The sequence below is a fragment of the Salmo salar genome, chromosome ssa20 (genome assembly GCF_905237065.1).
Source record: "Salmo salar chromosome ssa20, Ssal_v3.1, whole genome shotgun sequence".
Lineage (NCBI taxonomy): Eukaryota > Metazoa > Chordata > Actinopteri > Salmoniformes > Salmonidae > Salmo > Salmo salar.
Window position 1 is genome coordinate 15,604,364 of NC_059461.1, and position 25,945 is coordinate 15,630,308.

The 25,945-nt window shown below is 43.7% G+C and overlaps 1 protein-coding gene across 2 annotated transcripts; it reads left to right on the plus strand.

The window, feature by feature from the left end:
* Nucleotides 1-968: 968 nt before the first annotated feature.
* Nucleotides 969-23,858, plus strand: LOC106580076 (calphotin). Of its 2 annotated transcripts, XM_014160690.2 has the most exons (11): nt 969-1,207; nt 3,703-4,173; nt 12,577-12,624; nt 12,722-12,976; nt 13,243-13,284; nt 13,587-13,685; nt 20,842-20,946; nt 21,064-21,168; nt 21,771-21,941; nt 22,069-22,141; nt 22,249-23,858. In XM_014160690.2, the coding sequence occupies exons 1-10, from the start codon at nt 1,163-1,165 to the stop codon at nt 22,129-22,131; spliced, it is 1,404 nt and encodes a 467-aa protein (XP_014016165.1). In that variant the 5' UTR covers nt 969-1,162; the 3' UTR covers nt 22,132-22,141; nt 22,249-23,858. The 2 variants fall into 2 exon arrangements, with proteins under 2 accessions (XP_014016165.1, XP_014016166.1); XM_014160691.2 differs by lacking the exon at nt 3,703-4,173 and having other exon boundaries at nt 996-1,207.
* The last annotated feature ends 2,087 nt before the right edge of the window (nt 23,859-25,945 follow it).

Consider the following 25,945-nt stretch of genomic DNA (forward strand, 5'->3'; position numbering starts at 1 on the left):
TTTTTTATCTGGCCGCGGACCCCCTGCAGTACCTCTTCCACAGACCACACTTTGACAACCCCTGGGCTAGGGCACACAACTAGGCTACTCTATCGTATTAAAGTGGGTCTGCTCAGTGCTCACTAACCCACACAAAGAGCCTGACAGACTGACATGCGACACGCCTCCATGTATCCAACTTGTGTAATGTGCTGTCTGCTGAATACAGTACATTATTGCAAGGCCTGGACGAGATTCCCTAAAAACACGCCACTTCGATACAGCTACGAATTTTTCGTAGCAGGTTAGGGGAATTGGGTTAAGGTTATGAAAATGGTTAGGGTTAGCTTGCGAAAATGCTCTCCTAAACTGCTACGAAAGGTCACTTCTATCGAAGTGATGTGTTTTTAGGGAGACCCTCCTAGGCTATATTTGCTCAGATTATTTAAATCTATTTTCAGCGCATATGAAGATCATAAACTCAACAGACATGAGGAGTAGGCTAGTTTATACATGTTCTAAATGGAGACGCATAAATGGGACAAGCACGAAGTGAGGAGATCAAGGCAGTCAAACCAAGCGTGAGCGACCGCACATTTTCAAACAGAATCGACACATTCGAGCTTGAAAAATGGGTCTGGATAGGCTACGTTTTCGGAAGCCGTCCAAAACGACGGAGGTCAGTCTAGATGGATACAGTTTTAGATTTTGGTGGGTTTATAGCTAACCCTAACTCTTTTCCAAACTTTAACCTTATTATCCTAACTTGCTACATTAATTATCCATACCTGCTGCGTATATTCTCCCAAACTTACTACGAAAAGTACATTTTGACAAAAGCTGTAAGACTTCTAGACAAAACCGTTACATAACATCAGAAAACAACGCCAGTTTGCGGGCAAGGCAAGCCTACTAGATGCTATCAACCAAGGGGCGCACACACCCCTCTATCGTCAACGCCCCCTCCACAATCCTCCTCCCCGATAGGTTCAGGCAGAGATAAAAAAAAACAACAACAACGAGGGCTTTAAAAAGATCCACAATGTTCCGTCCATCAGTAACATCTGGTCATCAGACTGGTGCTACTGTTACAGTCTCCGCTTTTCCGACGCACACTTTCTCCGGGGAGGACAGATATCAAAGTTCTTAATTCTTTCTTGTAGCTTCAACCAAAAACACGAAAATGCCCAGCAAAAGAAAGAAGAACAAGCGCCGCATGAGAAGGGTGGTAAGTGCGCACACCAGGGTTCCTTCAGTTCCTCCATATTATAGCTGATTATGATTTGATGATTATTTTATTTTTTTGTAATCCGTGCTACACGTGTTCCCCTCCACTCCGGTAGTCGAAGTGCATGGAACAGTTCATCCATTGAAATTCACCAAACATTAAACAATATATCACTGGATGAATGATCCTGACTCCTGACCATGATCGAGCAAACCTCTTTTTAAGCAAACGAAATAGTTTTTCACATTCTAAATTACTGATCGTTTTTTTTTTAAGACTAGTTCAAGCATGCGAAGAAACCACTGCCAATATGTCCTAATCATTTCCAACCCATCAGCCTAGTCTCATAGACGAGACGTAACGTAGTAAACGAAAATCAGGGCCAATCAAATTAGTATGATATGTTGTGTTTGGTTAGGTTACATAAGACTGAAGGTTACTTATGGCTGTCTGAGTTGGTTGGTTGTCGGAGTGCATGGGTGGGTGTATAACACGAACATCTAGCAATCCAAAGGTTTCTTAGCATGTTGGCTAACTCTAACTCCTAACCCTAAACATTAGCCGTCTAGTAGTCACCTACCTAAGCCACAACAAATTGCAATTCGTAACATATCATACAAATTGTAATTTGTAACATCATACGAAATGAATGATGGACATCTACAAATTAATACCATACCAAACGTAACAAACAAATTTAAACCCCCTAATTTTTGTTTACTTTGTTACGTCTAACCCTGAGTTCAGGTTGCACAATCCATATATCCCAATCCACCCAGTTACATGATGGGCACCATGCTTTAGATGTAGCTCGTCTGGCTACATGACCAGCACCCTGCTTGTCGAACTGTTTTATTTAGTCTACTCCTGGCTCTGTAACGTTCCAGGCACGGTGCGCCTAGTTGGCAATGTGTGATTAAGGGCCATGCATAATGTTTGATCTCGCTGTGTACTTGGCCAAGTAGGTTATCAACTTTTTTGTACTTTTTACCCCTTTTTCTCCCCAATTTTGTGATATTCAATTGGTAGTTACAGTCTTGTCCCATTGCGGCAACTCCTGTGTGGACTCGGGAGAGGCGAATGTCGAGAGCCATGCGTCCTCCAAAACACAACCCCGCCAAGCCACACTGCTTCTTGACAGGAGTTTCATGTATCCTCCATTTTAGAACGTGCTCCTCCTCATTTACACCATGATAATGTAACGCAGCAACAGGACAGTTCTCTGTAACCCTTCTCACAATGTATTCTTCCTTTCACATCAACTAACTTGAATGTGTATTCTACAACTCACAACATTTAAATTCCCTTTCTGTGACTTTCCATTGTAATGTCATCCAGAGCTCTGTCATAGCTCAGCAATAAGCCAGTAGGCCTAACATTGTACATGCACTACACTAGCGATCCCTTGCAAATACTTCTCAGTATGGTGAGAAACAAGTTCTCCTAAACACTCTTCCCCCTAGTTTTCTGGCAAGACTCCACTCAAACCAAGCCTGTATTTGGTAATGAATCATAGGCATGCCCCTCCACCAGACTGCTTTTTTAGGGCCTGTGCAGTCTTAAGAAACCTTTCGCAGAAGCCCAAATAAAAACATATCCCAAATCTGTTAGCCTTATCACTTCTGCACGCTCTAGATATCTACGGAGGTGCATGGAAGGGAGGTCTCTCTTGGTGATTGACACTCCGAGCACTAACTGGGGCTCATGTTCTGCTTAGTGACTTTCTTAACATGTGCTTTTTTTTGCTCCTCTGTCCTTTCAAAACAGTTTTCTAGTTTATTTCCAAAGGATGATGATGCCTAGTAAATGTCCCTAAGATTAGTCCTGTTGATGACGGGCTCAAAAAACCTCTAAATCGTATCATTACAAAAGGGGCAGTGAGGGGTTGTTCTGACAGACAGACCAAAGGCAGAGCTGTTTTTGTATGCACACTCACTGGGCTTATGCACTTGGTGGGCTGTGTAAACTCTGCTGGCTGGCCGGTCGTCTCTTGCAGCTAACGAGGCGTAGGGTATGATTGTAACCGGATTATAATGCGATTAGTTTACTGTCTGCTATGCGGGGCCCCATCCGGAGCCCTGAGCCCTGCTGACTCGCAGGTTTCGGTCCCGCCTGACTTGACCTGTCAGAATCACTCCGATTCAGCTAATTTACTGCCATTATCTAACTAGTTTGCCCCCCCCCCCCATGCCCCATTGATCGGTGCCATAGCTCAAAGGTTTAGTCCTCTGTCCTCTCTGTGAAAACATGTTGATCCTAATTTGGCATCCCTGGTATTTCATCGAATAGAATACCCCCCCCCCATCAAACCCAAACTAGATGAGGAATTCAATAACTAACAGCCCTCTGGCTGGATTACCTTCAGCAGCCTCTCCCCATGTTTTTTTTCTCTCCATCTTTCAATGTTTAATCAAAGTGGAGTGATTCAAGGTAAAGTTAATCTGACACCCTTCTCTCTCTCTGTCTTTCGCTCGCTCGCTCTGTGTGTTGAGCAGCAGGCCCAGAAGAAAGTCCTTGAGGAGCAGCATGTTGCTGGCACTGGCAAAGGGACCCCAGGAGTGGCTGCTGTGGCGGCCCCCCCTGTTAAATTCAAAGAAGTGGCAAAGTGTCCAAAGCTTGTCCCCATACAGACTCAAGTAGTAAACGTCCCCGTTGTAGCGCCGCTGGCCCCAGTCGAGGTACCGGAGCCTAAACCTATGGTGGCGGCGTTAGAGGCTGAAGTGGTGGCAGCAGAGGTTGAAGTTGAGGCGCCAGTCGAAGCTCCAGTAGAGGCTGAAGAAGCCACATTGGAGGTCGAAGCCCCAATTGAAACCCCAGATGTGGTCGACGGCCCAGTTGAAGCCCCAGAAGAAGTCCCAGTTGTAGAAGTCCCAGCAGAAACTCCAGTGGGGCCACCTACAGAAGAAACTGCAGCAGCGCAGGAGGTTGACGAAAGCTTCATTCCAAAGACGGAGCTAGTAATGGAGGTAAAGGCCCTCTCCCATTTTGAATTTGTTTGCGGACGGAGAGTATATGGGGTCAGGTGCAGTTTCTGGCGTGTTGGGAAGGGACTGAGAGGGGGCAGTAAGAGAACAGTGTGTTCTATTTAAGAGGCTGTACATGTACACAGAGAGTGGGCAGGGCCTCTGTTGCAGTCACTATATATTGCCGGGTACATTAACATGGTCTACAGTGTAAATTATTTGTCTGTTTTAAAACTGATTTCACTTGTGTTTTTCAGAACAGTGTGGTGAGAGTATTTTGATAAAATGAGATTGATTACATTTCTCTAGAGCTGTACAGATGTAGAATCTTAATTTGAGCCAGTTTGCTACAGCAGGAAAATAATCCTGCAACAAGAGGATATTTGAATTATTATGTAGATTATAATTAATGGACATTTTTGTAGGGGTTGATCTATTTTTCATACAGGAAAATTAAGTAGAAATTACAAACGTGTTTAACATTTCCTGTAACAAGGTGATCAAATTAAGATCCTACATCTGTATTAAGGTTTTGTGATGAATCATCTTAGTTAACGAAGGATAAAGCTACTTGCGACCCGCAATAAACACCAAATCATGTGTACTTGCGGGTCGCAAGTAGCTTTATCCTTCGGTGTGGAAGTTTCAATCTTCTGAAAGTTAAATGTTGGTAGTGTGTCATCGTAATAGTTTAGTTTATGCAGCTGTTTGTGTCTTGTTCAGTGTCCTGTGTTGGAAACTTGTACAGTGCTTGTTGGCATTTGTTCAGCTGCTATAGTGCCTCTAAAGTGCCTCCCTCGCTGTAGCTAAGCTATGACCACATATGGCATGTGTGTACTGACATGTGCTCACATGTATGTGAATGTGTGGAGTGTGGGATGAGGGGGTGGTTATACACGATGATTGGCTCTTGGTCAAAATGCCTCTTTTCCCCAGCCCTATGCTGCTGCACATGCCGTGGACATGCCAGATGCTCCTTAGACCTATACTCACAAGCTTTCATTAAAGTACTAGGCGCATCCACATGTATAGTGGATGTGTTATACACACTCAGTATCAGGATAGTTTTATTGAGTTGATGAGATTGCAAATCCTTAGACTCTTAACACAGGAGCGCTGAGATGCGTGTGCGCACACACACAGACACACACACACACACACACAGGTGTTGGTAGACAAAGAGTGGACAGTTGGTGGCTCTGGTCAGTCGGCCGTGGTGTCTTCACCATGGGCCTCATATTCAGCTGGCTGCGGGGGCCAAGAGGCCACCCCACTACTGGACGTCGCCGTAGAGATCTGGGTGAGGCCCCCCGATGGATAGCGTGGTCAGGTTATCCTGCAGTGAGGGGACGGGACATCGGATGCAGAACATTTTGTACCAGGCAGTGTTCTCTCTTTGCTCCTGTAGCTCCCTCCTCCTTTCCCGCTCTTCCCCTCTTGTGTGTTTGTGTTTGCTTATCGTGCCCCTGTGGAGGAGCACTTTCTGCCTGGCACATGTTTTCACTGATGGAGTGGCCAGTGGATGCACATGAGTAGATCATGCCGTGTTGTCACTGGTTGATGCCGTAGGGGTGGGAGGAGACAGAATCTTAGGTGGAACGGGAGTTTTTGGGAGGGGTACTGCCGATGGAGAGGACTTGAGTGTTTAAACACAAGGAGTGTGGGGGCATGGAAGTCTTGGTGCCTTCTTGCTGCCTGGCAGATGGATTGATCACCTGGTGCCTCTGCACGTGAGGCAGACGAATTTGAATTGAAGAAGGCAGTCCATAAGTGCAGACAAAGGATATCAAGAAACTCTGGAGGATTCTGTATGGAGGAATGGTCTAAAATCCCTCTCAATGTGTTCTCCAACTCATAAAACATTGTAGAAAAAGGCTCAGTGCTGTTATCCTCGCAAGGTGAGGTATTCAAAACGTGTCATTTTGGACACCTACCGTTTTGAGAAAAAAATGATATTACTTGTTTAAACAAAATCTCTTTCTCTGAGCAATTGTATTAGTATGAAATAATATACATTTCCATAAAAAAGTGCATACAATATAGCTCAGTATTTTAATTATACTGAACAAAAATATTAACGCAACATGCAACAATTTCAAAGATTTTACTAAGTTACAGCTATTGTTACAATATTGTATGCACTGTTTTTTGTTGTTGTTGTAAACTGTCATGGTCAAAACATATTGATACAACAGTAGCTAAGATGGGGAGAAGTCTGTCCATAATAAAGCGCTGCTCTTCATTCTTAACACTATCAACAAGGCAGGTCCTACAGGCGCTGGTTTTGTCACACCTGGACTACTGTCCAGTAGTGTGGTCATGTACCACAAAGAGGGACTTGGGAAAATTGTAGTTGGCTCAGATCAGGGCAGCACGGCTGGCCCTTAAAAGTACAGAGAGAGCTAACATTAATGACATGCATGTCAATCTCATGGCTCAAAGTGGAAGAGAGATTGATATCATTACTTGTTTTCGTAAGAGGTGTTGACAAGCTGAAGGTACCGAGCTGTCTGTTTAAAATACTAGCAAACAGCTCGGACACCCACGCATACCCCACAAGACATGCCACCAGAGGTCTCTTCACAGTCCCCAAGTCCAGAACAGGCGGACAGTACTACATAGAGACATGACTACATGGAACTCTATTCCACATCAGGTAACTGATGCAAGCAGTAGAATCAGATTTAAAATGCAGGTAAAAATACACCTTATGGAACAGCGGGGACTGTGAAGTAACGCAAACATAGACACATGCATACACACATGATAACATACGCGCTATACACACACGTACACATGGATTTTGTGTTGTAGATATGTGGTAGTGGAGTATGGGCCTGGGGGCACACACTTAGTGTGTTGTGAATTCTGTAATGAATGTCTTATAATGTTGTATAACTGCCTTAATTCTGCCAGACCCCAGGAAGAGTAGCTTCTGCCTTGGTAGCAGCTAAAGGGGATCCTTAATAAATACAAATACAGTTCATATAAGGAAATCAGTCAATAAATGCATTAGGCCCTAATCTATGGATTTCACATGACTTGGCAGGGGTGCAGCCATGGGTGGGCCTTGTAGAGCATAGGCCGACCCACTTGGCAGCCAGGTCTACCCACTGGGGTGCCAGGTCCAGCCAATTAGAATGGGTTTTTCCCCACAAAGGGCTTTATTACAGACAGACCCCCCCCCGGATGTACTGCCAATTTCTCAAAAACAGCGTTGGAGGCAGCTTATGATAAAGAAATGAACATTAAATTCTCTGCCAACAGCTCTGGTGGACATTCCTTCAGTCAGCATGCCAATTACACGCTCCCTTAAAACTAGAGACATCCATGGCATTCTGTGTGATAAAACTGCACATTTTAAATTGTCCCCAGCATCAGGTGCACCTGTGTAATGATCATGCTGTGTAATCAGTTTCTTGATTTGCCACACCTGTCAGGTGGATGGATTATCTTGGAAAATGATTTCAGACCCGCCGTATCTCTCTTCCCATCTCCCACATGTGGAAGCATTTAACATATGGGAAAGCCTCTTCAGAATAGAACCGGCTATCTCTCCCACGTGTGTTGAATCATTTCTCTGTTTAGTTCCTCTCCATTGGTATTGGGTTGTCATTTAGCTCTGTCAGCATTTCTGTAGTGATTTCTAGTTTTTTACCTTGATGTTATATTGTTCCCTAGCAAATTTCTACAGTAAAAACAGGAACTTGGCTTCTAGGAAGGAGGGGGAAGGGAATGTGTATTACAAACATTATGTACATAATATTCTCTGAAAGGGTTAAACTAATCTGTCAGAAAGGGCTGCACTTGGATCAGTTTAGTACATTTTGTTCCTAGAGTATTTATGGGGCCTGCGAGACGAGCTGCGATCCGACCATTTTGGTACACAGCTAGGGTTATGAGGGGGCTGCTGTGGCTGTAGCTGTGTGAATATAGGCTGCTGTTGCGGAGTAAATGGAAGACCTGTAGCCCATAGCCCCTCCCTCCCCCTACACAGCTGTAGCTGAGCTACAGTGCATTCTGAAAGTATTCAGACCCCTTGACTTTTTCCACATTTTGTTACATTACAGCCTTGTTCTAAAATTGATTAAATAAAAACGTTTCCTCATAAATTTACACACAATACCCCATCATGACAAAGCAAAACAGGTTTTCATACATTTTTGCAAATGTATTAAAAATAAAAAAACGATACCTTTTTTTACATGAGTATTCAGAGCTTAGGTGCATCCTGTTTCCACACCCTTGAGATGTTTCTACAACTTGATTTGGAGTTCACCTGTGGTAAACTCAATTGATTGGACATGATTTGGAAAGGCACTCACCTGTCTATATAAGGTCCCACAGTTGACAGTGCATGTCAGAGCAGAAACCAAGCCATGAGGTCGAAGGAAATGTCCGTAGAGCTCCGAGACAGGATTGTGTTGAGGCCCAGATCTGGGGAAGGGTACCCCCAAAAAATTCTGTAGCATTGAAGGTCCCCAAGAACAGAGTGGCCTCCATCATTCTTAAATGGAAGAAGTTTTGAGCCACCAAGACTCTTCCTAGAGCTGGCCACTCGGCCAAACTGAGCAATCAGGAGAGAAGGGCTTTGGTCAGGGAGGTGACCAAGAACCCGATGGTCACTGACAGAGCTCTGACAAGTCTCTGAATGTCCTTGAGTGGCCCAGCCAGAGCCTGGACATGAACCTGATTGAACATCTCTGGAGAGACCTGAAAATCGCTGTGCAGCGATGCTCACCATCCAACCTCATGGAGCGTGAGAGGAATGGGAGAAACTCCCTAAATACAGGTGAGCCAAGCTTGTAGCATCATACCCAAGAAGACTCAAGCTATCCTACCAACTTTTTCTACCTGGAAAGATGGAATTACTAGCTCGCTCTCATTTAGCTCAACCCACTACCGTGCTGCAGCTAGACCGACCGTCCTAGCTTCACAGCTTATCAGTCGAGAGCCACGCTTTTAGTCATCGCAAGAGCTAGCTTCCTTTGGATAACTTTGTGCTAACTAGGTAGGTTGCTAGCCCAAGTGGTGAATGCTAGCTAAATTTCACTTTGTTCTCTGATTATTTTTTTGAGCCATTGTACCTGTTAGCTCAGCCCAAGGGGTACCGAGCAAGGCCCAGGCCCTGGCTCCAGCACCAGTACATCCGTGCTCATGCAGGGCATGTGTCATCTGCCTGGGTCTTGAACACGAGGATGCAGCATTCGAGGATGCCCGGTCATGCATCCATTGTGGGGATTTTGCTGCAAACGCCCTCTGTCGGAGAGTGCGCAGAGCAACCCAATGTGATTCCTCTCCCACAGTGCCTTCGAGCGGGGAGAGTACCATGCAGACCCAGCCCTTATGGGCTGACACCATGGATGGCTATCCAGAGGACCTTCACCTACTTTTCCTCATCATCAACGAATACAATGACATGACGATCTCCTCCAGATGGAGGACGAAGAGGCACACGCTGTTACTTCTAGGCCCTCTTCTGCTCTTAGTGGGGCATCGATGGCGGATGACAGATATTCGCTCATTGATATCTGCAAACGGGCAGCGACCAGACTCGGTATTCAGTGGCCCGAACTCGTGTTGAGTGGCAGCGCAGAGAGTAACTGGTACAATGGGAGGAAGCTCTCCTTTCGCACCATCCCTGGCAAGCAACTCCTCTCAGCCATCCCAGCTTCCGTGGCAGAAGCCAAACACAATTAGAACAGACTCTTGACCGGCAAGATCCAAACCAGACTTTTTGCCAGCATGAATGTTCCGTCAACCCCAGTGCCTCACCACTAACAGACACTTCTCTAATTGGTAAGATGGACCGCTTCTCCGCGTCCATCTACCAAAAGGTATAGTTGTCTGCCACACGTTCTGTACTGGCATTGAACATTACATCCCTACTGCTGGCTTTACAGGCCGATTTGATGTTAGCTTGAAGATTATGCATTTCTATTGGTAAGCCTAACCCAGACCTTTGGGATGAGATCTGTTTCGTCACAGACCTCAACCGCCGAGCCTCCAGGGGCACCATTCAAGGCTGTGGCCACGCCATGAGACTTACAGTGGTAGAAGAGAGAGCTTTGTGGCTCAAATTGTCCAGCCTGTCGGGAAAAACAGAAAGCAGATTATCTTGACGCTCCTGTCAAGCAGAGGGAACTGTTTGGGCCGGCTGTCTCCGCCATGCGGCAGAAGTTGTAACGCCCTGGCCATAGAGAGGGGTTTTTTGTTCTTTATTTTGGTTAGGCCAGGGTGTTACATTGGGTGGGCGTTCTATGTTCTGTTTCTATGTGTTTGTATTTCTTTGTTTTGGGCCGTGTGTGTCTCCCAAATCAGGCACAGCTGATGTTCGTTGCTGTTGATTGGGAGTCACACATAAGTGCATGTTTTTCCATTGGGGTTTTGTGGGTAATGTTCTTGTTACAGTGTTTGCACCTGACAGGACTGTGTTGGCTGTCAGTTTATTGTTTTTTGTAATTGTATAGGGTTCCGTTTCATTAAATATATCATGAACACTAACTCCGCTGCATTTTGGTCCACTCTCTCTAAAGACAGCCGTTACAGAAGTGCAAACTTTGAAAGGAGAAGGGAAAAGCCTTCAACTTTTGCCTGCCCCGTAGACCCGGGAATCGACTAATTGTCAGTCGCCACCAACACTGTCCCTTAGTTCCAGTGTGTCAACACTCCCCTTTTCAATAAAAAAGTATGCTGTATCCAGGCATCATGCCAAGGACACAGAGAAAAAATACAATAAAAAGGAGACTTGCTCCATCACCACCAGAGGGTGCTCCGGCACCACTGGGGAGCGAGAGTCTACTGACCTGTGGGCTACTCGTCACCAGAGCAGGAAACTCAGTGAATGCTCAGTCCAGCCCTGGGTCTAGTCCACGGTTATGAAGGGGTACAGACTGCAGTTCGCTCAGAACTTTTGAATCAGTAGCGACTGGCAACTCGGCACGCATACTTGAGGAAATCTCCTCTATTACGCAAAGGGGCTATCAGGGCCATACTAGCGGCAGAGAGCCACCTCTGCTTCTACTTCTGGTACTTCCTGGTTCCCTGCAACACTGCTGCGTTCTTCACATTCAACAGTTTCCCATGTGTATTAAGAATGGTCCACCACCGAAATGACATCCAGCCAACTTGACACAACTGTGGGAAGCATTGAAGTCAACGAGGGCCAGCATCACTGTGGAACGCTTTTGACACCTAGAGTCCATGCCCTGACAAATTGCGGATGTTCTGAGGGCAAAAGGGGGAGCGGGTTGAAACTCAATATTAGGAAGGTGTCCTTTAATGTTTTGTACACTCAGTGTATGTTCAACGTGCTGTCTCGCTCGATTCGTTGAGGTGACTGGTTCACCTCAGTCGACCTGCAGAATGCTTATTTTCACATAAGCATGCTGCCAGCACACAACGTTTAGGTTTTCTTTTCAAGGCATAGCCTATGAATAGGCTAGATCATTCAGCAAGTGTTTAAGAGCCAGCCCTCACACCCCTGAGAAACCTGCTATGCTCCCCATCCCGGGTGCAGGGGTTCGAGACACGATTTCCCTTGTAACCCGCCTCTCAGAGCTAGGGTTCAAGATCAATCAGAAAAATTGTTGTTTGGCGCCAACACAGAGAATAGAATACATATGCATAATGCTGGATTCTCTCTCTTATCAGGCAAAGAGTCATTCCGACAGTGCCTTTCCCTGTTTGCCTCCGAGTGCTGGGGTTGATGGCCTCCATTTCAGTAGTACATCTTGGTCTACTGAGAATGAAACTTCCAGCGCTGGGGGTTTGTGCAAGTCTGTGTACACGGCATCACTTCAATCGTCAGATAAAGGTGACCTGTGCATGTCTCTCGGCTCTCTGCCACTGAAAGAGCTCCTCGATCTTCATTCTTGGCACTCCCCTAAGGGTAGTTGATCGTAACCGAGTGCTCCCTGTGAGGACCAACTCATCATGCATGGGCTGGGGCGCAGTTCACGAGGGGAATGCAATAAACAGTGTGGACCCCACAACTCCGGATTGCTCACATAAATGACCTTGAATTGCTGACTGAAACTTTGTTCTTGAACTTTGTTCTCTTCTCTCTGCCTGACATGGAGAGAAGAGGGGGGGGGTGGCAGCTTGTCTTGCGTGTTTGCACCTCTAGTGTGTTTTCCAAGGGAAGGTTTATGATCTCTGAAATGTATGTGTTTTTCAAAACCTTGCCCATTTTTAGACATGGGTTGAAAAAACAACAATTGGGCACCACCCACCCACCATTGTTTCTAAAATAAACTGCCATCATGGGGTTGTCAGAACTCAAGTCTGAGTTGCTTAATCCTAGACTCGAAATGAACATTATGTCCCAAACCTAATATATGTTTACTTATAGTAGTCAATGAATATGTATATTAATAACTAATTCTTTCTCTCTACCACTTGCAGGCCGCATCCATCCCTGAGGCTCCCGTGTCAGCTCCTGACGAATTTGAGGTAAACCTAATACTGAGTGTATATCTTCCATAGTTCCGTTGCATGGTATTTTTTTTGTGTGTTTGGCGTCTTTGACCGTGTTCTACTGCATGTTTAGACACATGACGAGCCGCTGGTGAAGGCCGAAGTGGAGGCTGAAATAGTTGCCAAGGTCCAAGCGGAGGTCGAAGCAGTAGTCGAGCCAGAATCCGGGCCCGTGGTCGAGGCCGTAGCTGCCCCAGTAGTGGAAACTGAAGAGGTGGTGATCGACACAGAGGACAGTCCTGACGTTGAAGCTGAGGTCATTCCTATGGTCAACGCAGATGCCATTCTGGAAGAAGTTGAAGTAGAGGAGGCCCCAGTCGTCACAGAGGTGCTACATCATGCTAACGTGCTACATCGCTAACGACCCTTCTCTGCTCTCACGCCTCTGCCTTTCCTGAAAAAGCTCAACTCAAGTCCTTTGTTCTTTTGCGTGATGTTGTCTTGTGTGGTGGTGCATGTAGTGCGTGATCATGTGTGATTTGCTCTGTTCCTTACCCTTCCTCTTTCTCTTAAACAGCGTTCAGAAAAAGCATTTGATATTGTTTTTCTGTTTGATTGGATGAGTCTTTAATGAGTCATTTCTCCTCGTTCCAGGATGAGCCTGTCACGACAGAGGCACCTGAAGGGGTTCCAGTTGTAAGCAGACATTTCTCACTACCTTTATTATTGTGGAACTTCTTAAACATGGGAAATATTGAGATGCTGCTAGATCCATTTCCTAAGCGTTCGTATCAGCTTATTGCAGCCTGGGCTTTTGAGCTAGTGATTGCTCCTATTAGTAAGGCTCTACCTAGTGGACAGCTGGAACACTTCACAAATGTTACACTTCAGTGTTTGCTCAACTTGTCGTGCCTGTATTGACCAATGATCGATTTTTACGTGTCGCCTAATTTTTGCTTTGGAATCAAACTGACTTGTCCCCAACCTTTCTCATCCAGGAAACAGAAATGATCCCAGAAACGCTGTCGGAGCCCGTGGTAGCCCCAGTTGATGAAGCCCCCGTAGCCGACGTCGCTCCCTCAGAGCCCCTTGTAGAGGTAAGGCTGACCAACGCATGACATTAAGCCTGCTCAGTCCTAGGGGTGTGAACGTTAAACAAAATTGGGACGTTAACGTTAAGAAAAAATACCTAACCGAAAAAGGTAGCTTCCACAAAATTGTAATCACAGAGCAGTTATCACTAAATTATCATCATAAAGGGAAAATTGCATAATAAACAAAAACCTAATGCAACAATGATGTAACGTTAGTCGAAGATATGCATATTTTAAATTATTTGCCATGGATATAAAGCACTTTGCTCGTCATCGTTAAGTTTGAAAAATGGCAGAGAAAGGCAAGCAACAGCAACGAACAGCCTGCTCTGCACGCTGTCGTACACATTGATCCAGAGCATTCCAAACATGCTCAATGTGTGACATGTCTGAATCAGTGGAGGCTCCTCAGAGGAGAAAGGGGAGGACCATCCTCATGGTTTTCAGAAAATTAAAAATGCTAAAACATTTTAAGTTATACTTTTTAGATAACTATACTAAACATAATCATGTCACCAAATAATTGATTAAAATATACTATTTTGCAATGAAGGTCTACAGTAGCCTCAACACCGTTCTCTAGTGTAGCACTATGGTGTAGCCGAAGGACAGCTAGCTTTTGTTCTCCTCTGCGTACATTGGCTCCTGGACTCTGTCCACGCATTTCAAGGCTACGTTGAAACAATGACTGGTAAATGATCCAAGACCAGCTCAGTTAATCCCTACCATTGTGACAATGAGTCATCATAATGCTGCATCAAATGTACATGATCTTAGGGGCATTGGCAAACAATGTAAGTAATTTATGTACCCCGAATTGCACTGAATACATCTGTTTATCCTACAGCTATTGTAAGCAGTAATCATGAGCCTATAAACCAGAGTAGCACTGAGGCGGTGTGCAATAGTAGGAAGACCACTTTATGCAGCTCACCCTGCACTATCAGCTCCAATGTAAATAACATGAGTAAGTCTAGCTCTGATAAGCTTCCCAGTAAAGCATTAAAAACAATCAAGCAACCCAGAAAAGTGCTAAAAAATAGCCTATATTAACATATGTAGCCTAAGAAACAAGGTTCATGAAGTCAATAACTTGCTTGTAACAGATTACATTCATATTCTGACTATCTCTGAAACTCACTTAGATACAGTGGTAGCAATACATGGTTATACCATCTACCGAAAAGACAGCTATGCCAACGGAGGCGGTGTTGCGGCCTATATTCAGAACCACATTCCTGTAAACCTTAGACAATCTAATGTTAAATACTGTTGAAGTAATATGGCTACAGGTTCATCTGCCTCACCTAAAGCCCATTCTTGTGGGAAGCTGCTGTAGACCAAGTGCTAACAGTCAGTATCTGGATAATATGTATGAAATGCTTGATAAGGTATGTGATATCAACAGAGAAGTATATTTTCTGGGTGATATAAATATTGACTGGCTATCACTGGCTATTCCTGAGCTGCCCACTCAGGAAAAAACTTCAAACTGTAACCAGTGCCTGCAACCTGGATCAGGTTGTCAGTCAACCTACCAGGGTAGTTACAAACTGCACAGGAATTAAATCATCAACATGTATTGATCACATCTTTACTAATGCTGCAGATATTTGCTTTAAAGCAGTATCCAAAGGATGTAGTGATCACAATATAATAGCCATATCTAGGAAAACCAAAGTTCCAAAGGCTGGGCCTAATATAGTGTTTAAGAGGTCGTACAATAAGTTTTGTAGTGATTCATATTTTGTTGATGTAAAGAATATTTGCTGGTCTGTGGTGTGTAATGAGGAGCAACCAGACGCTGCACTTGACGCATTTGTGAAACTACTTATTCCAGTTACTAATAAGCACGCACCCATTAAGAAAATGACTAAAAACTGTTAAATCCCCTTGGATTGATGATGAATCGAAAAATTGTATGGTTGAGAGGGATGAGGCAAAATGTATGGCAATTAAGTCTGGCAGCCCAACTGATTGGCAAAGTACTGCAAATTAAGAAATCATGTGACTAAACTAAAGAAAATAAACCCACACTATGAAACAAAGAAGTTATACACAGAATGATAATAAAGCTTTGGGGCACCTTAAATTTTGGGTAAAAAAGCCAACTCGGCTCCTTCATTCATTGAATCAGATGGCTCATTCATCACAAAGCCCACTGATATTGCAAACTACTTTAATTACTTTTTCATTGGCAAGATAAGCAAACTTAGGGATGACATGCCAGCAACAAACGCTGACATTACACATCCAAGTATATCGGACCAAATTATGAAAGACAAGAATTGTACTTTTGAATTCTGTAAAGTCAGTGTGGAAGAGGTGAAAAAATGTATTGTTGTCTATCAACAATGACAAGCCACCGGGGTCTGACAATCTGGATGGAAAATTACTGAGGATAATACGATATTGCCAGTCCTATTTGCCACATCTTCAATTTAAGCCTACTAGAGAGCGTGTTCCCTCAGGCCTGGAGGGAAGCTAAAGTCATTCCGCTACCCAAGAAAAGTAAAGCCTCCTTTACTGGCTCAAATAGCTGACCAATCAGCCTGTTATCAACCCTTTGTAAATGTCACGCTTGTCGTTAGAAATGGCGGACCAAAACGCAGCAGGTATGTGTATAATCATCTTCTTTATTTAACGGAAAAGAAGGAAAAAAAACAAACAAACACGTATACAAAAAATAAGCAAAACGATGAACGACAAAATGACAGCCTTGAAGGCAACACAGCAATCCAAAGACAATCTCCCACAATTAGACAAACAAACACACCCAACTAATATAGGACTTCCAATCAAAGGCAACACCACACAGCTGCCTTCAATTGGAAGTCCACCCCAATTAACCAAACATAGACATACAACTAACTAGATAACACATAGAAATACATAAACACAGACCATAAACCAAAACCCCGGAAATACTAAATCAAACACCCTATTTTCCAAAACACCACCCCGAACCACATAAAACAAATACCCTCTGCCACGTCCTGACCAAACTACAATACCAATTAACCTTATACTGGCCAGGACGTGACAGTAAACTTCTGGGAAAAATGGTGTTTGACCAGATACAATGCTATTTCACAGTAAACAAATTGACAACAGAATTTCAGCATGCTTGTAGGAAAGGACACTCAACAAGCACAGCACTTACACAAATGGCTGATGATTGGCTGAGAGAAATTGATGATAAAATGATTGTGGAGGCAGTCTTGTTAGACTTCAGTGCAGTTTGACATTATCGATCATAGTCTGCTGCTGGAAAAACATATGTGTTATGGCTAGACAGCCCCTGCTATAATGTGAATAAAGAGTTACTTATCTAACAGAACACAGAGGGTGTTCTTTAATGGAAGTCTCTCAAATATAATCCAGTTAGAGTCAGGAATTCCCCAGGGTAGCTGTTTAGGCCCTTTGCTTTTTTACATTTTTACTAATGACGTGCCACTGACTTTGAGTAAGGCCAGAGTGTCTAAGTATGCGGATGACTCAACACTATACACGTCAGCTACTACAGCAACTGAAATGACTGCAACACTCAACAAAGAGCTGCAGTTAGTTTCAGAGTGGGTGGCAAGGAATAAGTTAACCCTAAATATTTCTAAAACTTAAAGCATTGTATTTGGAACAAAACACTCGCTAAACCCTAAACCTCAACTAAATCTTATAATAAATCATGTGGAAATTGAGCAAGTTGCGATGACTAAACTGCTTGGAGTAACCCTAGATTGTAAACTGTCATGGTCAAAACACATTTATACAGTAGTAGCTAAGATGGGGAGAAGTCTGTCTATAATAAAGGGACGCTCTGCCTTCTTAACAACACTATCAACAAGGCCGGTCCTACAGGCCCTAGTTTTGTCGCACCTTGACTACTGTTCAGTTGTGTGGTCAGGGGCTACAAAAAAGGACTTAGGAAAATTGCAATTGGCTCAGAACATGGCAGCACGGCTGGCCCTTGATGTACACAGAGAGCTAATATTAATAATATGCATGTCAATCTCTCCTGGCTGAAAGTGGAGGAGAGATTGACTTCCTCACTACCTTTTATTTATGAGAGGTATTGACGTGTTGAATGCACCGAGCTGTCTGTCTAAACTCCTGGCACACAGCTCAGACACCCATGCATACCCCACAAGACATGCCACAAGAGGTCTCTTCAGTCCTCAAGTCCAGAACAGACTATGGGAGGCACACAGTACTACATAGAGCCATGACTACATGGAACTCTATTCCACATCAAGTAACTGACACAAGCAGTAAAATTATATTTAAAAAACTGATTAAAAAACACCTTATGGAACAGCGGGGACTGTGAAGCAACACAAACATAGTCAGACAAACACACACACACGATAACATACGTACTATACATACACATGGATTTAGTACTGTAGATATGTGGTGGAGTAGGGGCCTGAGGGCACACAGTGTGTTGTGAAATCTGTGAATGTATTGTAATGTTTTTAAAATTGTATAAACTGCCTTAATTTTTCTGGACCCCAGGAAGAGTAGCTGCTGCTTTGGCATCCATAATAAATACAAATACAAAACCTAGGAGCCTCATGGTTCTCACCCCCTTCCTTGGACTTACACAGTAATTAGGACAACTTCTGGAGGACGTCCTCCAACCTATCAGAGCTCTTGCAGTATGAACTGACATGTTGTCCACCCAATCAAAGGATCAGAGAATTAATCTAGTACTGAAAGCATAAGATACAGCTAGCTAGCACTGCAGTACATCAAATATGGTGAGTAGTTTACTCAAAGAGAGACAATAGTTGAACAGTTTTGAACAAATACATTCCTTCCAAAATGAAGGCGGGAGAGGGAGAGAGGGTCATTCTTTTTCAGTTTCATTTACTTAGCTAGCAAATGCAGCTATCTCGTTTAGCCTTCTCAAACACCCTGCTCAAACCGTCATAGCCAGCTAGCATAGCACCCCTCTATCTAACACAACACTGGAACTCTTCCAAGTCAAGGTACCTTTTGGTTTTACTAATTTATTGACCTAAACTGGTTACTGACTGTACACTGTAACGTTACTGCTTGATTGTAGCATGTTTACTAACACGTTAGTTCTATTAGCTATGTTGACTATGACAAGACTTTAGCTAATATGGTGACAACGATGTAGGCTGTGTGTAGCAGTTATGATATGGTTTTGCTTGGAAAGGTTTTTTCGCCTGGTCACATACAGCTGATGTATTGTGCATTAACATCCACAAGCGACAAAGGGAAAAGGTGAGAGGAGGAGAATGCATAGATGCAAGAAGGAACACAACGTGGCTGTTATGAAAGTGAACTGTGTTTACGTGTGATCAGGGGTGTATTCATTCCACCAATTCTGTTGAAAAAAGTTTCTTAAAAGGAAAAAAATGGGGATAAACATACCTGAATGTTTACTAGAAACTCTCGTTTGCAACTGTTGGACTAATGATTACACCCTATATCAGCTTGATGCAGGCAAGAATGTGCAAGGCGGTATTGAATGTGTCACTGTCTGTCCATGTGTTACCTCCAAAATGTTCTCTCGACCTGTGTGCACCTACGTTGGAAACTTTCATTCATAGGCTAGGTTGTGGCAACCTCATGATGTGTGAAGGTGAGCATTTTAGTATCATATATTAGCCTAAACCTATCGATGTTACATTTAACTGGATGAATGACATGAATGACAGTCGTCCAATATGCTGTATTAGAATTAATGCCATGCTCATGAAAGAAAAAGAAAAAATCATCCTCCCTCATCTTAAAGGGCACTGACCGCCACTGGTCTGGACATGCAGGCCATGGAAGTTCTGGGACATTTTGAGCTTCCAGGAATTGTGTACAGATCCTTGCGACATGGGGCTGTGCATTATCATGCTGAAACATGAGGTGATGGCGTCGGATTAATGGCATGACAATGGGCCTCAGGATCTTGTCACAGTATCTCTGTGCATTCAAATTGCCATCGATAAAATACAATTGTATTTGTTGTCCATATCTTATGTCTGCCCATACCATAACCTCACCACAACCAATGTTGACATCAGCAAACCGCTCTCCCACACAACGCCATACACACCATCTGCCCGGTACAGTTGAAACCAAGATTAATCTGTGAAGAGCACACTTCTCCAGCGTGCCAGTGGCCATCAAAGGTGAGCATTTGCCCACAGAATTCGGTTACAATGCCGAACTGCACGTAGAGCACGTAGATGAGCTTCCCTGAAATCGTTTGATAATTTGTGCAGAAAGTCTTCGGCTGTGCAAACCCACAGTTTCATCAGCTGTCTGGGAGGCTAGTCTCAGACGATCCCGCAGGTGAAGAAGCCGGATGTGGAGGTCCTGGGCTGGTGTGGTTACATGTTATCTGTGGTTGTGAGGCCGGTTGGGCGTACTGCCAAATTCTCTAAAACAAAGTTGGAGGCGGCTTATGGTAGATAAATTATCATTTTAATTCTCTGACAACAGCTCTGGTGGATATTCCTGCAGTCAGCATACCAATTTCACACTCCCTCAACTTGAGACATCTGTGGCATTGTGTTGTGTGACAAAACTGTGCATTTTAGAGTGACCTTTTATTGTCCCTAGCACAAGGTACACCTGTGCAATGATAATGCTGTTTAATCAGCTTCTTGATATGCCACACCTGTCAGGTGGATGGATTATCTTGGCACAGGAGAAATGCTCACTAACAGGAATGTAAACAAATTTGTGCACGAAATAAGCTTTTTGTGCATATGGAACATTTCTGTGATCTTTTATTTCAGCCGATGAAACATGTATACATGCTCATTTTGGCCAAAACGCTTGCAGACTCGAGTGGTTTACTATCGAACACAACAAATGGCCACTCGACAAAAGGTTTAGGGGCCAGGTGTTCGGATTGAGATTCAGTTTATGACTGCGATAGAACGTCATTGCCCCCTAGCGGTCATACGCAATAGGTCCACCATACGCAATAGGACCATATTCTGCATTGTGAATTCACATGGATTTTATGAAATTTGTACGGAAAGCTGATAAATGGCAGTTTAAACACTAAGATCTTTTCCCCCATTTGTCACATCCCTACTCAGTCCCTTTACTTTTCTCAGTAAGAAAGGAGAAATGGAAGTTAAGTTAGAATTTGAACATTGTGTAACAGTCCTACGCTTTCCAGGCCCCAGTAGACCCTGTCATCGATACAGTGGCCGACAACTTTATCATCACAGAATCTGTCCCCACTGTGGAGGCAGCCATGGCTGAGCCCGCCATTGAGGAGCAGGTGAGACACGGGCTCCAAATCATACCTACTCTTAACACATACACACAAGGATGTCGTTTTGGCACACCTTTAATCACCTGCTGACGTCAAGTCTGACTGCGTGTCATCTCTGTTCAGGTGCCCGCAGTCCCAACAGATGCACTTGAGGCCCTATCGGAGTCGCTGAACAACGTCCCCCAAGTATCTGAGCCCGCCCCTGTCACAGCTGATGAAGTCATCAACGTGAGTCTTCCTACTTTTCTCTATGCAGAGACTGAGGTGCCCAATGCCAGATGTAGTTTTGGTAGAGCAGACATGAGACACACATGCTTACTCCTGTAACCCCGTTGTCTGGTTGGTCTCTGGAGGCAGTGTGGGGAGGAAGAGGTGATAAAGATGGGGGAGAGAGGGACGACACACTTCCACCCGATTACCGGCCCTCTCCGGAGGACCTGCTGGTCAGAGTTAAACTATAATAACCTACAAGCTTTTCATCTACTCAGACTAATTTATAATAATGACTCAAACCAACTCTTTACACAATCACCTTGGTATATTAAGCACTAACATATGATCAAGTACTTTGGTGTAGGCTATCCTCTCATTTGAATGCTCTCGCACATTTTGAAATGTACCCATCCAGGAGTTCTTGCTTCCTCGTGAGTTTCTCTCGCCCATCTTTGGATCAATCCTCCCTCCTTGTGGTCTTCCTTTTTACATTCTGTTCATTTCCTGGGCTGTGGGCTCCTCCAGCTCCTTTTATTGCATCAGGCATGTCATTTAGTGGGTGGGACTACTGATTTTAGTTGTGCGCTCAACATTGACTGGGTGTGTTGCCTTTGCAGGCTAAAGAGGAAATTGAAGCCCAGATGGAAATCGAAGCCAAAAAGGACGCTACTGATGAGAATACTGCCCTGGATGTCCTCTCTGGACATTTCTCAGCCCCCCAGCCTGTCATCTCAGAACTGCAGTGTCACACGCAGCTCGCCTCTGCGCCCGTAGAGCTCGCCCCCGTGGTAAGAGCATATAGTGACACTACTGTATCCAACCTCTCCCAATCAATTACGATCTGTCTTTACACGTATTGTAAACCAACCACCCCCTTTCTTACATTCCCATCTAAACCCCTCCCTTGTTCTTTAGGATATCCCAGCAGAGGCAGCATTGAATGGACATATTGCAACTGAGGTGGCCATTGAGGGATAGATCTCTGCAGGTGAGGACTTGTTGTTTAATCTCCCGAAACGCTTCGTTTGAATGCACGCACTTGCGTCAGATCTAAATTGGCGTTAACATTCTGTTATTGTTTCTGTCTCCCCATAGATTTCCTCAGTCAGTATGGAGGACTGAAGAGAGCCTCACGGGGAGCCGACCAGCAAATTTTACTTTTCAATATTTAGAGCTTAAAGGGACCGCCGGGAAATTAAGCGGACATCCAACACTCAGTGCCTTTCCTGCTTAGGTTCTCACCAAAAGAAAATCAAACAAACACATTTTAATGCGGCATGAAGGCGGGGGAATAAGAGTCTTTGGAACAGAATGTGACTATTTGGAATTAACAAATTATGGCTTCTTTCATAGATTTTCTGTATCCTAATGCGTGTATTGTGGATTTGCATCGATTGTAAATGGCATACATTGTATATGGATACTGTAGAGTTAATGAATGTGGCAATGACTTGTCTTCACATTTGGACCATGTTTGTATGGATGGGAGGGGTATTTCCTTGTACATGTGTTCTATATGCTGACTACACCGGGCACGAGCGTGCATGCTGATTTTGTCAATCCACACCAGATGCGATCAGGACATGCAGGTTGAAATATCAAAATGAACTCGGAACCAACTATATTAATTTGGGGACAGGTTGAAACACATGAAATATTCATGGACATTTAGCTAGCTAGCTCGCTGTTGCAAACTAATTTGTCCTGGGATATAAATATTGGGTTGTTACTTTACCTGAAATGCACAAGGTTCTTTTTTTCCTGGATCTTTGTAGATTTTTGACCCATTTTGAGTCACACAAAATTGTGTATCCTCTACTCTGACAATTAATCCACAGGTAAAAGTGGAAACCTAGTTAGTTTCTAGTAATCTCTCCTTCTTCAGTCTTCTTCTGTGGATTTTATATGGCGGTTGGCAACCAACTTTAAGGTGCATTACCACTATCAACTGGACTAGAGTGTGGACCTCAGTTCAGCTTTCAATCACCCACGTGGGTCTATACTCCTAAAAATCAACGAGGAGTTGGGAGATGCAGGACTTACAGCGTGTCATGCATCAAAAATAAAACCAAGTTCTATTTTAGGGCCTGGCTACGCAGACGCTTGCGAGCAGTTTGGATGATTGAATAACATACCCATCCTCTTCACTGTGTACTGGCGACGTGTCTACAGTCCTGTTGGAGAAAGTCTGCCCTGGGCAATGAGAAAGGGTGTGAAGTTTTCCAGGCCCTCTGGCCAGATTATCTTAAAGACATCCTGTGGCGATTTTCTAACTTTTACTGTTGAAAAGTAGAAATACAGTAAAGTACACACAATAAAGGGTAAAAAAATAGAGGAACAAAAGAGGAAAGCCCCCCCCCCTACTTATGCTACGTTATGACTTACCTGGACCAGCTATTGAGATGTGCCTTTTAAGCCTTTTAAGTAAATCAGGTGTTAAATGAGGTGAAAAGGAGACGGGAGTGCCGCTTTAACGTTCAATTAACTACACTCAAATCTGGCCACTGAAAATGGGGGCTTGTAGATGGTGTTTGTTTTTTTACATTTTATTTTCTAATTCTGTTTTGTGTAGACCATTCGATGTGGTACAACCGCAGTTTGCGTTCACGGTTCCGTGCTCTGGAAGATACCATGAGGAGTTATGTAATGAATGTGCTGGGTTGGATTTCATTCACCTTTTTGAATAAAGATGTTACTCACCGTGATCCAGTTGTTGGCCTGTTTTATTCTACATTAAATTTAGTAATCAGATGTATACTGAACAAAAATATTAACACAACATGCAACAATTTTACTGAGTTAGTCAATTGAAATAAATTAATTAGGCCCTAATCTATTGATTTCCCATGACCTAGGCCCAGCCAATCAGAATGAGCTTTTCCCCACAAAAGTGCTTTGATACAGACAGAAATACTCGTCAGTTTCATCAGCTGTCCGGGTGGCTGGTCTCAGCGGGATGTGGAGGTCCTGGGATTGCGTGGTTAAACGTGGTTGTGAGGCCGGTTGGACGACATTGGAGGTGGCTTACGGTAGAGAAATTAACATTTACATTTTCTGGAAACAGCTCTGGTGGACATTCCTGCAGTCAGCATGACAATTGCACGTTCCCTCAAAACTTGAGACATCTGGCATTGTGTTGTGTGATAAAACTACACATTTTAGAGTGGCCTTATATTGTCCCCAGCACCAGGTGCACCTGTGTAATGATCATACGGTTTAATCAGCTTCTTGATATGCCACACCTGTCAGGTGGACGTATTATCTTGGCAAAGGAGAAACTCTCACTAACAGGAATGTAAGCAAATTTGTACACACAATTTGAGAGAAATAAGCTTTTTGTATGTATGGAAAATATCTGGGATCTTTAATTTGAGCTCATGAAACCAACACTTTACATGTTGGGTTTTATATTTTTGTTCAGTGTAAATGTTCAGCTTGAATTCTACATTGGCATAACGTTTGAAACTTGCACTACCAGACAAGCTTTCAGACAGTTGAAGCAAGCACAATCAATTATTTTAAACTACATTTTGTGGCATGTAATACAGAGTTCTCATTAGCTCATAATCCCTTTTCAATATTTTAATTTAATAATACCACACAAATGTATTGATTTAATAGTTGGAAAGAGTTAACGTTACATGCCAAGGCACAACATAAGGGTAGCAGCAAAGGGACATTATTACAACCAGTTCTGTCGGTGTAACCTACCTATGAAAAACACCATGCTCTAGTTATATGCGTCTAGGATGTTCATTAAGGAGACTTGTAGCATTTGACAAGTTGAGTCATTTCCAAATCTATTTGAAAGATCTCCCCAGATCCAAAGATGTCTGCTACTTTAGCAAGTGTATCATGAGTAAAATAAAACATGTATATATAAATAAAGCTAGAATCCGCACTTGCTACATCTATTTTTTGACTTATAAATGAATTATATATATATACCCATTGATTCTTGAATATCTAAATTACAATACTATAAACCTCTAACTGTGGGGTAGCTCTCAAACTCTACATGGCATTCTGCCTTCTCGCTACAGTTCTCAGCCGTTGGTTTTGCCCACGACTGCCTCATTTGAACTACAATACCAACAGTCTTTTATTGTTTAGAAACATCAATAATCATTGCTTGCGATACGGCTTTCGAAACATATGGTTTTTATCTTTCATCAGCCAGAAATCCTTCAACTGAAAAATATACACTTAACTGTAGCAGTTTTACGCAGATCCATACGGCTATGGGTGCCTCCATCCGACGAAACTAGACTTCCTGAGCTACACTTACACACAGGTGTTTGGAGCATGCTAGCTAGCTAATTAGCACAGGTGGTCGCTTCTTGTCTTCCGTAAACAAGTGCTGTAACATGGAGATATGGCCGTGTGGGAACACTAATCCTGTTTTTAGAAAATTATCTCTCTCTCATATGAAAGATAAGGTCCTTATGCTTCCAAAACCGTACCACAAGCGATGCATGTTAAATGTTCAGACCGAGCGTCGGGAATCTTCACAAAACTCCCCTTTACAGAAGACACCTTTGTCCAATGACTCATGTAATGTAATGGAAATTAGTCATGATCAAGGGCTAACTGTAGGCTTGATTACCAACAACGACGAGACGGCCTACAGGGAGGAGGTGAGGGCCCTCGGAGTGTGGTGTCAGGAAAATAACCTCACACTCAACGTCAATCGAGAGGATTCTGTCGGGCTGTATCACCGCCTGGTATGGCAACTGCTCCGCCCACAACCGTAAGGCTCTCCAGAGGGCAGTGAGGTCTGCACAACACATCA